At 29.9% G+C, this 14,342-nt stretch overlaps 1 protein-coding gene across 1 annotated transcript; it reads left to right on the top strand.

The window, feature by feature from the left end:
* Positions 1-427: 427 nt before the first annotated feature.
* Positions 428-2,247, top strand: LOC137814970 (pentatricopeptide repeat-containing protein At1g77360, mitochondrial-like). The gene has a single exon (XM_068617949.1). It carries the CDS (start codon positions 503-505, stop codon positions 1,970-1,972), a length of 1,470 nt encoding a protein of 489 aa, XP_068474050.1. The 5' UTR covers positions 428-502; the 3' UTR covers positions 1,973-2,247.
* Positions 2,248-14,342: the final 12,095 nt, after the last annotated feature.

The following is a 14,342-nucleotide window of genomic DNA, read 5'->3' as shown; positions in this document are numbered from 1 at the left end:
ACTTAATTAATAATAATATATAAAGTAATTAATTTGTTTTTTTATATTATTTCTTGATTTTGTTAAATTAATCTTGATGAAAGTTTTAATCAAATTCTTCAGTTTTAAAAAACTACCTAAACAGTTAATCTTATACAAAATCAAATTTTAATTATCATTATTATCATCCATGAAAATACTGAAAAACAAGAAAAATAACATTGTAATTTTCGTGGAACAGAAACTCGTTCTTTTAGGACCATTTCGACATTAATAATTTTTTTAAAGATAAAACATTCATAATCTTAAACTTTGAAAACACTAAATAAATAAAAATCAAAATTCAACACTTCAAAGGAATTTCAAAGGAAAAGAGTATAAAGCAAAAAGAAAACAAAAAATTAATTATAATAATAATACCATAAACAAAACTCAGAAAAATACAATAAAGAAGAAAGAACATTAGAATTTTGTTCTTAACCGTGGAAGTGTGTTGGTTGATTTTTCTTTTTAGGGTTTCGCCATGGAAGAAAGCCCTCGAGCTCGAAGAAAGCGAAGGCACCCTTTTTCTTCTTCTCCCCCTTCTCCTCCACTTTCCAAGCGCCCCAATTTCCCTTCCTTCCAAGACATTCCCAACCTTCCTTCCAACGTCAAATCTCTCTGTCACCTCATCGCCACCACCTCCGCCGCTGCCATCGAGCACGCCCTCCAATGCGCCGATGCCGCCATTACCCCTCAAGACGTCGAGGAAGTCCTCAAACTCTCCTACGGCTTTCCAGGCCAGGCCGTCAAATTCTTCCGGTGGAGCGGCCGCCACCTCCGCGACAACCACACGCCCTATTCCTGGAACCTCGTGGTCGACATCTTGGGCAAGAATCGCTTCTTCGACGCGATGTGGGATGCTATTAAGTCAATGCAGAAAGAAGGGTTACTCTCACTGGCCACTTTCGCCTCTGTCTTCGGGAGCTATGTCATCGCCAACAGAACCCGGGAAGCGATTGTGGCGTTTGAGGTTATGGAGAATTACGGTTGTGTGAGGGACGTGATTGCTTTGAACTCATTGTTCAGTGCAATTTGTAGGGATGGTAGGACAGTTGATGCTTGTGATTACTTGCAGATTGCTAAGAAATTTGTCCGGCCGGATGCCGATTCTTACGCGATTTTGATGGAAGGATGGGAGGGAGAAGGAGACAAGGGTGTGGTTGGTGCGAAGGAGACTTTTGCTGAGATGGTGATTGAGATTGGATGGGATCCTGCCAATGTGCCTGCTTATGAATCATTCCTGTGTGCCCTTGTTAGAGGGCCTGATGGATTGCTTGAAGCTATTAAGTTTGTTGATTCCATGAGGGACAGGAGGTGTTACCCTGGTGTGAGGTTCTTGAAGGTTGCATTAGATGAGTGTATCAAGTATCATGATGTTAGGACTGCTCAGTTTTTCTGGGAGGTGTTGGTGGAGGTGGGGAGGGTGTTGCAGCCCTCCACGGAGATGTACAATTTGATGATTGCTTTGCTTTGTTATTGTGGTGATACTGATGCTGCGAGGAGGATGCTTGATGAGATGGTTTACCGAGGGGCATTTCCTGATGTGGTGACTTATAATTTGCTGTTCAAGTTCTTGATCAAGGGGAGGAAGTTGAGGGAGGCATCTGCAGTGTTTTCTGAGATGGTGAAGAACGAGTTTGTACCGGATCAGGATAACTGTGATGCGGCGGTTAAGGCTTATGTGGATGGTGGGGAGCCTCTTTTGGCGATGAAGGTTTGGAAGTGTTTGGTTGAGAATTATCAGAATGATTTGGAACGGACAGCGAATTTTCTGGTTGTGGGGCTTTGTGATTTGAATAGGGTTCCGGAGGCGGTTAAGTACGCTGAGGATATGATTGGAAGAGGAATCAGGTTGTCCTCTTCAGCCCTGTCAAAACTGAGACAAACCCTTGTCAAGGAAAGAAAGGAATTTGTGTATGAAGAACTTTTGAGAAAGTGCAAATCTCAATAAGTGGTTTGGAATTTGCTAAACTTGTGTAGCTTAATATTAGTATCAAAGTTGACTGTTTAGCTTTATCTGCTAGAGAGGGGGAAATTTTGAAGTAGTTATTGTTTAAGGTGATGCTATGATTATGCTGAGCAAGTTGTAGGCTATGGCATGTATCATCTTTGTATATTGTTACTGCAAAAGATCCTTGTAGAATTGCTTTATAAGGTTAAAGTGGATGAAGTTCATATAGATTTATTGTTTCTGGTAAATATTATAAAAGAAAAAGGATTTATCTATTTTTACCGATCTCAATTTCTTATTTAATTTGTTTCTGATTTGATCTAAATAAAAAAAAAATATTACTTGATATACAGTGGATTAGCATTTTATTCCAAAATTTTATAGACCTTTAGTTTCTATACATGATTCTATCTAGAGGTTTCAACGAGCACTCCTTAAGTCTGAGTTCTGGTCTATGGAGGTATCTGGTGTCTGCACTTGTTTGTAAGCAAGGGTAAGGGTCATCAATTATTCAGTGTATTTAGAATTAGCCGAGTTTGAAAGATCTTTAACTCGCTAAGAAGTAGTTTATTTTTAGATTTAACTCAAGTTTCTTCTTAGCAATCCTGCTTGAAAACTTGAGATCTACCCGTTGTTAATTATTAGACAATTGGTGTAATTTTGTTTACTATTTTATCTCAGATTATAATCACAGCATCTATATGCCAAAGCTGATAGTAGTAAATTGGAAGTGATATGTGGTCTAATGGTACCTTTAGTTCGATCGTTTATATGAAATCAAGCTAGTTGAAGGCTACATACCAAAATTGATGGTAGTAAATTGGAAGTGATATGTGGTCTAATCGCACATTTACTTTGTTAAGAGGTGTTTGGTATCTAAGTACCATTATTTTGAATAGATATGAGTACATGCTTTGGCCTTATTTTGATTAGACATCTCACTACATGACTAGGCCTTAAAGCCTTGAGGTTCTTGTATTTAATAAACTAGTTTGTTTGGTTGAATTCTCTTCTATGCTTAAATTCCAACAATTTAATTTAAGTTTTTCATTGAAAGTTGAGTTACAAGAAAGAGTTGTAGGTTGTATTAAGTTGCAAATAGAATACTGATAGAGGAGTGAAAAAAGTATTATCAGTATATTAGTGTTGATAAAGTAAAGTAGCAGGGGGAAGTCGAGGCTAACAATGTTTGGAATCTCATATTGAGTATGAATTACTTGATATGATATACTTTGAAGCTTTCCTACCTAATAGACTAGTCTTTTGAATTACACTTTTCTCAAGTACTGACAATTGGTGTTTTCTCTGAGATTTGAGTTAAGTAAGGTGCAATTGAATTAAGGAGCAAACCAAATACTGATATATGAGTGAGTTATGTCAATGAACCCTAAACAAAGTGAAATCATTTTGCACGTTTGTGTTTAAAAAGGTTTCAATACTAAGAATATTACATTCAATAAAATGAAGTAGCTGATATAATATTTCAACCATGATATTCTGCTATATAATAGACTAGGTTTTGGGTTGAGGAGTTAAACCCCTTGTATTAATTTTAACAAAAAAATTAGAGTATGATTTTTGCAGTAGCATTATATCTACATATCATTTACCACATTCTCGTCCTCGAGGCATGAATATACCATACATAAGACATTTCTTCTCTAACAATTTGTCCAACATCTCCCTTCATCTTACAAGCTCGTGAATTCTAAATGCAATTGTAGAATGAATGTGTAAAATTACCCCAATAACTCACATTATCATCTCAATACATTCTTAATTAATTGATGGTACTATTTTATCTCAATTTAATAAATTAAAATTTTAATTTCATTGATAAAGGTTTAAAAGTAAACTGTGACATAATCTAGCAACTTACTGGATATTTTTTACTACTAAAATATTTGAATGGTTCTTAAGAATCATTTTAACTATTAGATACAACTTTTTAGACGTAATTGACCATTTTATGGAAGAAACCTGTTAATTAATTAAGAATTTTGGAGCACGTTAGAGCCCAGAATATTACAACAATTAAAACCTTTAACAACATTTTTAAACGAGGGGATTTTCATGGTTGAGAACAGGTTTTAATGAATGGTTGCTGATCTATCTTTTCTGCAGAAATATTATGTTAGGTTGGCTAAAGCTAAAGCCTAACACCAGCTAAAATATGACCTCAAATATAACTATATGTAAGTGTATACAGCTTGGAGTCTCTTAGCAGAGATTAGGGGTTGATTTGACTCTTCACCATATAACTGCAACTCCCTCACAAACAGACTTTCATAAGAAATAACAATTAAGTTTTAGTTAAGATTTGCATTTCAATTTTAGACATCATTTCAAATTCATATCACTGAATCACATAGAAGAATAGACTTCATCTACATTATATTCACTGAATCAAAAGTTGGATACACAATGTAAAATTGGTGAAAAACACAAAGTCTAATCTCACAAATTTTCTAGAGTTCACTTGCAGCATGAACATGAGGTTGAAAATGAATATTCTAAGAAACATTGTTGAGATGGTTTGACATGATAATGTTAATGGAATTCCAGCTAATTCCGGCTCATAAACACTGTATTGGATTGGATATATGGGGTTGTGTATTATTGAAAACCTTCTTTAGGCAACATTATTGCATAACAGCAAAAGCCTGGTTCAACATGACATTTTTTTACTATGACCACCTAATCAATGTCCAAATGTTACACCTAATAAATTTAATTGATGGTTTTGGATGCACTTTTAAAAGCATTTATAAAGGGATTTAAGTTTTATAGGACTGAGTTGGAAATATTGTTACTGTACCTAAAATCGAAAAACAAATTTAAATTTCATTATTTTTTATTATATTTAGATAGACTATTTTGTCTTCTGTTTTCGGTCTTCACGACCTCCAGGCGCGATGGTCTCTGCTTGGTTCTTCCTTTCGCCGAATGAGTGGGGGGAATCTACAAAGACACTCCGACGATCAAGTTAGTCATAGTACAATGTGCAAGTGAGTCTAGAGAAAAAAATTACCTCTATCGCTTGACTTTCTCTGTTATTTATACCTTTTGAATGGACCTCAGCCGTCATGAACCTACTCGTGGGTCCAAAAAAGATTCCAATCGTGTCTTGATCACCATTTACAACTAAACTGGTTTAATTATGGTTAATTGTGAATTTACAAACGGTGTTTGGATTAAGAAAGTCATTCTGCCTTCTCGACCATTCAACCATATCGACTTTCTCAGTTATCCTGTAGTACAATAGTCATCTTACTCATACCCGGTTTATGTTGGTATAATTTTGTATTTTCATAATTTATTTTTAGGGGAGGGGTTGTTGTAGTAATTTGTACTAATTAGTTTGTTGAAACATCTAAAATTATGTTTGTATACGGTAGTACACATTGACATTATATTTACAAGATTTTCTTAACCTCAGAAGAGTAAGGAAAATGAAACATTACCAAACCTAAATTGTTTGCTTCGTAAGATATATAATATAAGTGTCCTTCACAAAATAAACCCCGACAATAAGAAAGATAATAACTAACTTACTTTCATTGTAAGAAGACAAAGAGAACCAAAATGACTCGGTCACTGTAGTGCTTGCATATCATTTCATAAACATCTGTTTCCAAATTATTCAAACTTTCATGAATTTGGCTATACTGTGATTAACAATTATTGGTTCTTAAAAACATGTTGAAGGTCAAATGCACATTACATTTTCTTAAAAAAGGGGAAAGAAATATAAAAATAGTTCGCAGAGTTTTTTTCTTTTTCCTTTTTTAAATTTATTTATTTTTATAACTTTATTAGGAATAAAGTGATATTTTTCTTCAGATTGTTTTTTCTTTTATATACTTTTGACTACGAAGATGTATTTTCTAGATAAAATATGCAAGTGTAATCTGTTTTTTATTTCATATTTTATTTCCCTTTCTATTTTTTATTACTATTTAAATGTTATAATATTGATTTAATTTTTTTGAAAATTAAGATTTTTTACTAACTTTTATCAATTAAATATATTATATATATGATATATAATTAAACATTTTAATGCTATAGTTTTTTTAAAAATTATATATTTTGATTTAGTGAATTTTCCACATTCATTTCTTTGGATAGATGTGGTGAATTTTTGGAACATAATTGATATAGGTCTTTCGTAACAAATTATGATTATCATAATATAGTTACGAATATTAGTAACAAATGAAACTAATGTAATCTTATTTTAAAAGAATACTGTTCAATTTATCCCCTATAATATATAATTATGAAAATATTAATTTATTGTATGTATAATAATTAGATAAATTTTATTTTTTTCTGGTTCTGTCCCTGTTCACTTGTACACTACTAATAGAATTAATGCTCTTTTTTAGATGATAAATTATAGTATGCAAAAATTGAGAGAGTATACACAAAAATGTGCTATGATCTTATTTATGTGAAAGCTATGAACTATATGCAATGTGACAAACGCATTAATAACAAAAAAAATGGTGCGTGCCACTAATAAGAGTAAACTAAAATTTAGATTAGTGTTAACAAAACTCTTTATGTATCTACGTCTATCAAACAAACCTGATATAATGTTTTAGGAAAGACATTTTAAGTTGATTGTTTGTGAATTCTACAATGTAGGCATTTTTTTAATGAGTTTATTCATAAATACTTACAAATAAAAAAGTGAAAATAAATAATAATAATTTTGTATTGCTTAAGATTATTTTATGCATAAGTTAGTTTATAGTATTTTTTTTATATAATTTCTTTAAATTTTTATTTTCAAATTATGTATAAGATAGTTTTAGTTTAAAAAAAAAATATGACATTTCCTTCTATCTTGTATTTTTTTTATCAATAAAAAATAATAAATAAATATGAATCACTTAAGGGGTGATCCAATCTTTATATATAATAGAAAAAGAAAGAGGTAGGATCGCATACCTTTACCTATCCCAAACATCCAGTATATGCAACCTGCTATGTTCCAAAAAGAGACCAAAAAACCAACACCTACAATCCCTTACCCAAAATCAGAAGAGCCAATGAAGTCCACCCTTAACATAAGTTGAAGGGAATATATACACCAAAAAACATATAAAACCACCTGATTGAGGACAACTTTAAAAACCCCCTTTACATTTATCTCTAGACATGAATTCACCACATACTCAATTATGCATAAGAATCACTTTGTCACTTAGCTCTTACCGTTTGCATTCCCTCTAACAATATGCCTAAGCTTTAGACGCTGTTTCTCCTTAGATCCACTTTATTCTAAAGTATGTACATATGCTCCTGCCTGCTTACATCCCTAACCTGCAAATCACACAACTTCTTCCTTCAGAAAGCAAGGAGTTAGCTATACAAAGCCAATATAAATGAAACACTACTATTTAACATATTTCATACAAACCATTGGTTTCATGCACCATTTAGAATAATTTTTGGGTTCTACATGTTTTTCTTTACAAGTAATCTATGTCCAAAGTTTTCTTTGTGCCATTGCAAAAATCTCTATATAATCAACTATTCCATTCTTAAAAACACACTTATTTCTATGTTTCCAAATTTCACTCACAATTGCAATCCCCCCTCCCCCCAAATTCTGGACAACAAAACATTCACATATCAAGGACAAAACAACATGAAGTGTACCTTAGCATCATAGCGATTCGCTGACAAACAACCCAGTTACCAAGATTACTCCTCGCCTCATCAGATTATCCTTTGTTGTTATACTATTTTGCAATACCCTTCAAGTTGTAACTTGTAGAAATGGGAGGGTCTTTATCTTCTAAAACCTCTAAAAAAGGTCCAATCTCCACCTCGTACATCTTTCTTTAAAGAATTATATGCATATTTCACATTAAAATCAAGTTGTTCGTCATCCCTTCAAAACCATTTATCCACTACGCGTTCCCCTTTCCAACTAACTTCTTTATCATCCAAAAGAATATTAATTAATTCTACACTAACCTAATTTTATCTTGTATAAGTATTATAAATGATCATATTAATGCATAAAATAAAATTTAAGTTTGATTTAATTGACATAGAAATTTCAATAGTATTTTAATTATGTTTTTGTGTTAGTTTGAAGTTAATGTATAAAATTTACATATCATCTAAAAATTTCTCTTTTACATATCACCAAACACACTTAGAAGAGTTGTAAGTCATCCTAAATATTCATCATAACGAAAATAAATTTGTACTTCAGATGATTTGCGTGCTCATTCGTGGAATAGTTAATGCAAAAGTATTTTCAATTAAAATTATGCGTGTAAGGAGACCAGGCAGCACATTACGTTCAAGAACATGATTTTTTGTTACATTCTCGTATATGTTAGAACACTACATTTGACATTTATCACCAATTCAAAGAAAAATATAGACAGAAAAGGTAACCTAAAAAATGTACACAACATTTCAAAAGTGGGTCATGTGTTCCTCCAAAAATGGCAAGCCCTACCTAATGATTTCCAACCTCAAATTTAGAGAGCATGTCAGGTAAACAACTCTGTATTACTAATTAATATTCTTTTAATTATCCAATTTTTCTCTTAATTAATGCTTACATTATATTGCCTCTTATTCACGTAGAATTTAAAGACATGCATGGTGAATTAATTAATATTGATCTTTTTAAAAGAAAAAAAAAGGGTGCATCTAATATTTTGACGCGTTAATAAAATTTACTCATAGTGTATATATTTTTAAAAACAATAGATAAAACACATAGCTCCATGCCCTTTATTTATTTGTATAAACAACTGTGAGAATCATTTTAAATAATGTCCCATGGGCATGGAAACTTTGGTGAATATATAATATTTGAGAAAGTTGGTATTGCAGATAGTGATAGTGGATTAATTTTTAATATTATTATGATTGTCGTTATTATTGATGGTGTTGGTAGGTTTCTCTCTCATGTATGATGTGTTTGCATTGTTTTGACCATTCTAAAGTCTTGAAAACTCCTTAGTGACCGACCATGCCATACCTGAATCTATTCATTGTGTTAGAGGTTCACCAAACACAGGGTACCCCTTTTGGTTTATAAAATTATTCACCAACACCATTTCTTTTATCAACTCATACTCAGATTCAAACTCATATTTTTACATCATATGACTTTAGTCTTTATCTACAAAAATCAATTTTGATAAATAAATGAGATTGAAAAATGGAAATAAAAAAGTCTTATTTAAATTCATATAAATAAGAAAAAATAGTTAAATTGATAATAAATTCATAAATTTTTGGATTTGGACTAGCTAAATATTCCTTAGTATTTTTTTTTATATTTTAATTGGTGTTTAAATCATATCGTATGTATTCAATTGTTAAATTAAAACACCATGCTCTCAAGTCTAGATAAAAACTTTTTTGGAAGCTCCTTAGGATCAACGCATAATGCAGGTAACAGTAGTTAAGGGCGGTCACAAGAATTTTAAGAATGAAGCATAATTTAAATTGGTAAACAAGACTATAGTGTAAAGAATCAAAGTATAAGGTTTGAGTGGTTAATGTAGAACGTCAAATAACAACGGTTATTCAAATCATTGTTCTTTAGTTGTATTTTGCGGATACCAGTTTCATACAAATTTTATATCTTTGTTGAGAACCACCTCTCTTTATGTTAGGAACCTTTAGGTTCACGAGAATCTCATGAGAAATATTTTCCTATATGGTTCCGATTTTGGTTCTTTAGGTATTTTTTTGTATATATGTAATAGGGTTGGGTATCCCTCAAATACTCTCATTTATTATATTTTTTATTATCGATAAAAAAATACAAGATATTTTTCATATTAACTAAATAAAATTAATTTTCATTCCACTGTTTATATGTATGAAAATTAAAACTACAAGTTTCAAAAGTGTAAAGTTTAATATGTGAAAATTGTAAAATACCAAATAAATAATTAAACATAATATATGCATCAGAATAAATACAAATGTTTGGATAACTAATTATAAAGAAGTTAGAATATAGTAGTACATCAAGATAAAAAAAAAATGAATTGAAAGAATAAACAATAGGAAGCTTGTGATGCAACAGATGTAAAAATTAAAAAATACAGAAGAAAAAAACAAACATAAAGATTTGTTTTATTTTGGTTGTAAACTACATGTCATCTATATCTATTTTTTTAAAGGGGCTTGAGATTTTCTTCACAGTATCAGAATACTGAATACAGTATTTGCTTTATAACTTGTTGAGATATTATTCAAAAAAGGGTCCAACATTATAGGACAAATGAATAACTAATTAATGTATATATTGAAAGAAAATGGAAAAAGAATAAAGAGAATATAGAGTGTTGATAGGTTAACAAGTATAATAAATTATAACTAGAAAGAAAATTAATATTTTCTTAAAATTTAAAATTATCTCAAAGTTATAAACTGTATTTCAACCGGTAATTGTTAACATTTTATATATATATATATATATATATATATATATATATATATATATATATATAAGGTTCATGTATCCATTTCCATTGAGAAAAGCATTGACGAATCTTTGTCAAAATATTAGCATTATATTTTAATGTTTTCTCCCACGTTCTGCCACTTTTTGTCCCTTCCCCAATCAGCAACCAACAATTTAAAAATGATACTATAATATTAAACACTCCTTGCCCCTTGATTTTGCAAATGAGGTTTTTTTTTTATATATTTAATAGTTTGACATGATAATGTTCTTATGAATATCAGGATTATTGTGATTGATTTTTTATTTTTTTTTAAGTAATAAACTTGTATCTTTTAAAAAATATTATGTATTAAGGGTAGAGGATGCATAAAATATATATTATCTTTATTTATATATGTGTATATATATATAATATTGATATTGAGACATTTATTATTGCAAAAAAATAATTCATAATAACGATAATTTATACACTAAAAAGTTTTTATTTTGACAAACCTTCTCAGCATTCTTCATTTAGAATGCAATCATCGAAGTTACAATTAAATCTGTTGCTATGTAATTAAATTTATAGCTTATGAAATTTACATATGCGATGTCCACAAATCCAATATGAGAATCTGTTAACCGATTTAAGCATTTTTTTAAAATCTAATGTAAAAGGTTATCTTCTAATAAAATTTATAGAGAAGAAAGAATAAATTACAACTAAGTCTAATAAACAAAAACATGCAACCCCAAAATATTAGTGCACATCTTATTTCAATCATTTTGAAACATAATCTTTTCTTCAAAAGTCCAATTGAGTCAATCAAGTTAATAAGAACTTTATTGTTGTCTTCCACGTATTATGTAGAAGGTTTGTGGGCTATACCAAATTATTTTCCTTTTCGTATGATGCCATATAAGAAAAAAAAAGTTAAAGAATAATTCATAATCACTAATAATAAAATAAAAATACATATTAAACTGAGATTTTAATTTTTGAATTGGGATGGATGAGTGGTGCAGATCTTGCTGATTCTCTTAGTGAAAGTTCAGATCTTGTCTATTTTGGTCACTATTTCAGTGATTTTTTTAAAACCTAATGCAATGCATACATTTGGGAAAGGCAAAGAAGGAATGAACATTTATAGGAAAAAAAAAAGATAGGAGGAAAAGTATTACAAATAGACTTTAAGTCTAACTCAACTTCATAAAACTAGCTTATAAGGTGAGGTTTGCACCTACCTATATACAATAAAATGTCTTAATCTATAGTCGTGGGATCGACAACACCCCATCACGTTGAGAGTGAGAGCTTCCATAAAACCGATTCATAAGATAAGGTTTGCACCCACTTATATACAATGAAATGTCTTAATCTAGGATCGAAGTAAAATCTCAAAAAAGATAAATTATAGAATCGTCACCTTTGTTACAAAGTGAACTTTAAGCCTAACTCAACCCCATAAAACCAGCTCAATAAGGTGAGGCTTGCACCCACTTATATACAATAAAAGGCTCTAATCTCTAGTCGATGTGGGATCTCCAACACACTCCCTCACGCCGAGACTGCCAACTCGTGCGTGAGATTATATATTTTGGGTGGTCCGATAGCGGCCCGATAGCGGGTGGCCTGATAAGCCCAACAAATACTCGCTAGGATAGGCTCAAAATGGCTTTGATACCATATTACGAAGTGGACTTTAAGCCTAACTCAACCCCATAAAACTGGCTCATAGGGTTGACACTACTCCTCCTCGAAACCCTTGAAGAGAACCTCTTTATCCATGGTGAAGAAATTTTAAAACTTTGAGGACTGAAAGAACATGTTTGATGGCTTATCAGATGCCTTTACATGGCTGCACCAAACATTTTCAAATCATTCTCTGCATTTTTTCTAAACCAGATCATATTGTTTTCATGCGAAAAGACAAACCATGGAGGTTGTTTTATTAGGAGACAACATACTCTTCCACACGTGTCACCGTTATGTCATTCTCACCATGTTTTTTAGTTTCTTTCCCCTCCTATATTTCCTCTACACTTGTATTTTAAATTATATCACTATTTCAATGTAAACAAATATTTTTACTTAAACAATACTACCATTTATTATGATTACTGTGCTTGGATTGGTAATAATTGAAATAATCATTTAAAATACATAATATGTTAAGTAAATTAAAATATTTAAAGAAACATAGAACGAGTAAAGCAAAATGATTACAAGGAGAGTAAGTGGTCATCTCAATTTGGAAAAGGCAAAATCTCTTTTCATTGGAAAAGGCAAAATCTTAATTATTGCCTAATTAATAGCACTACTCTTTCTTCTCGCATAATAGTCTAAGTCCACGTGCATTAAATTGTTTCAAAATGTGTTGAGAATAACTCTGAAAAATTAAAGGAGAAGTTTATTTTGACACTCAAATTATATATTCACGATTAATTATAATTTAATTATTTTTTGTTTGAACAAATATACTAAAAATTTAATTTCAAGATAATTATTTTATTTGGAAAGAAAAATGTTAAAAAATATAATAAACAAAAAGAATGGATTTGTAAAACCGGTTTATTTTTCAGAATTTTCTTTTAAAAATTTCAACTATTATTCTAAACTATTAATTAAGGAGATAAGAGAATATTGATTTTAATAATGAATTTTCTTATTAAAATTATGGTAAAATAAATTAATAATATTTTTCGGTAAGTGTTAATCAGTATTCTTAACACTCTTATTTAAAAAATTAAAAGTTGAAGGTTTTTTATTAAAATAAATGGTACTATTGTATTTTGCTGTGTTTTTCAATACATTCTGGATTTTTTTTTATAAATTTATGTTTCAATTTATTGATTAAAAAAAGATAAATTAAAAACAACATACCAAAAGTTATATCTTCTCGTGTATGGACTATAGAAAGGTTAATAACATGTTTTATCATGAAGTATAGTTAACAAAAAAATGTCAAATAAAAAGGAAGAATACATATTTATAATTTTTATTCATCGCTAAAAATATTTTAAAATAGAACGGATATAATTGTATTCAATTTGTTCATTAAAAATATTTGAAATACGAGTTTTTTTTCTGAATATTGTCAATGTTATAACAGATACATGGTAACATTAATATATAAAAGTTAATTTCTAATAAATCCAAAACTTGAAATACGGTCATGAATATAGTCTAATAATTATAACTTTTTTTTAAAGTGCGTAAAAAGAAAAATATTTAAACATAAATCAGAGTTATTTACACATTTATGACAAAATAATTTGTTTAAGAAAATTAATTTGTTAAATAAATTAAACCAAACGCTCCGTATTCAGTCTAGTTTTAAAAAATACATCGTAAAAAGTTGAAATAAATGTGTAATTATTATTATTATTATGAGATAAGTTAAAGAACAGGAACATCATGTGAAAGGATTATTCTAACTTCATTAGAGTCTTGTCCCTAACAACTAAAGGATGCTGTCCTCCTGTGGGTTCCCCGTCTTCTTCAGTCCTTCAAACCACACGATTCCCTTTCCAAACCTACCCAATACAATATCTTAATATTTATTATTATTATTTTTATTATCTATTAAATACTTTACATTTTATTATATGACTTACTATTATTATTTATTAAATACAACTCTATGTCTATTTAATTATAGAATAAAACTACCATAAATAATAAGCTCACACATGTTAATTTACCGCTCAAGATGCATCTTTATATTATAAGATGCCTTGAATTAAACCTTAAAAAGAATGAAACTAAAAGAATTATTCTTTATTTATTATAATGTAATCATTCTAAGAAGTAATTTAATTTTAGTTGCTAGATTAAAAAGAAAAAAAGAGAATTAAAATATTTTTTATTTAATTTATAATTGCAGAAACTACTAAAACGAAGAACAAAAGAAGATT

This window comes from Phaseolus vulgaris, chromosome 1, assembly GCF_000499845.2.
Source record: "Phaseolus vulgaris cultivar G19833 chromosome 1, P. vulgaris v2.0, whole genome shotgun sequence".
Taxonomy (NCBI): Eukaryota; Viridiplantae; Streptophyta; class Magnoliopsida; order Fabales; family Fabaceae; genus Phaseolus; species Phaseolus vulgaris.
The sequence above is the reverse complement of the archived record's forward strand: the minus strand, read 5'-3'. Positions and strand labels throughout refer to the sequence as shown.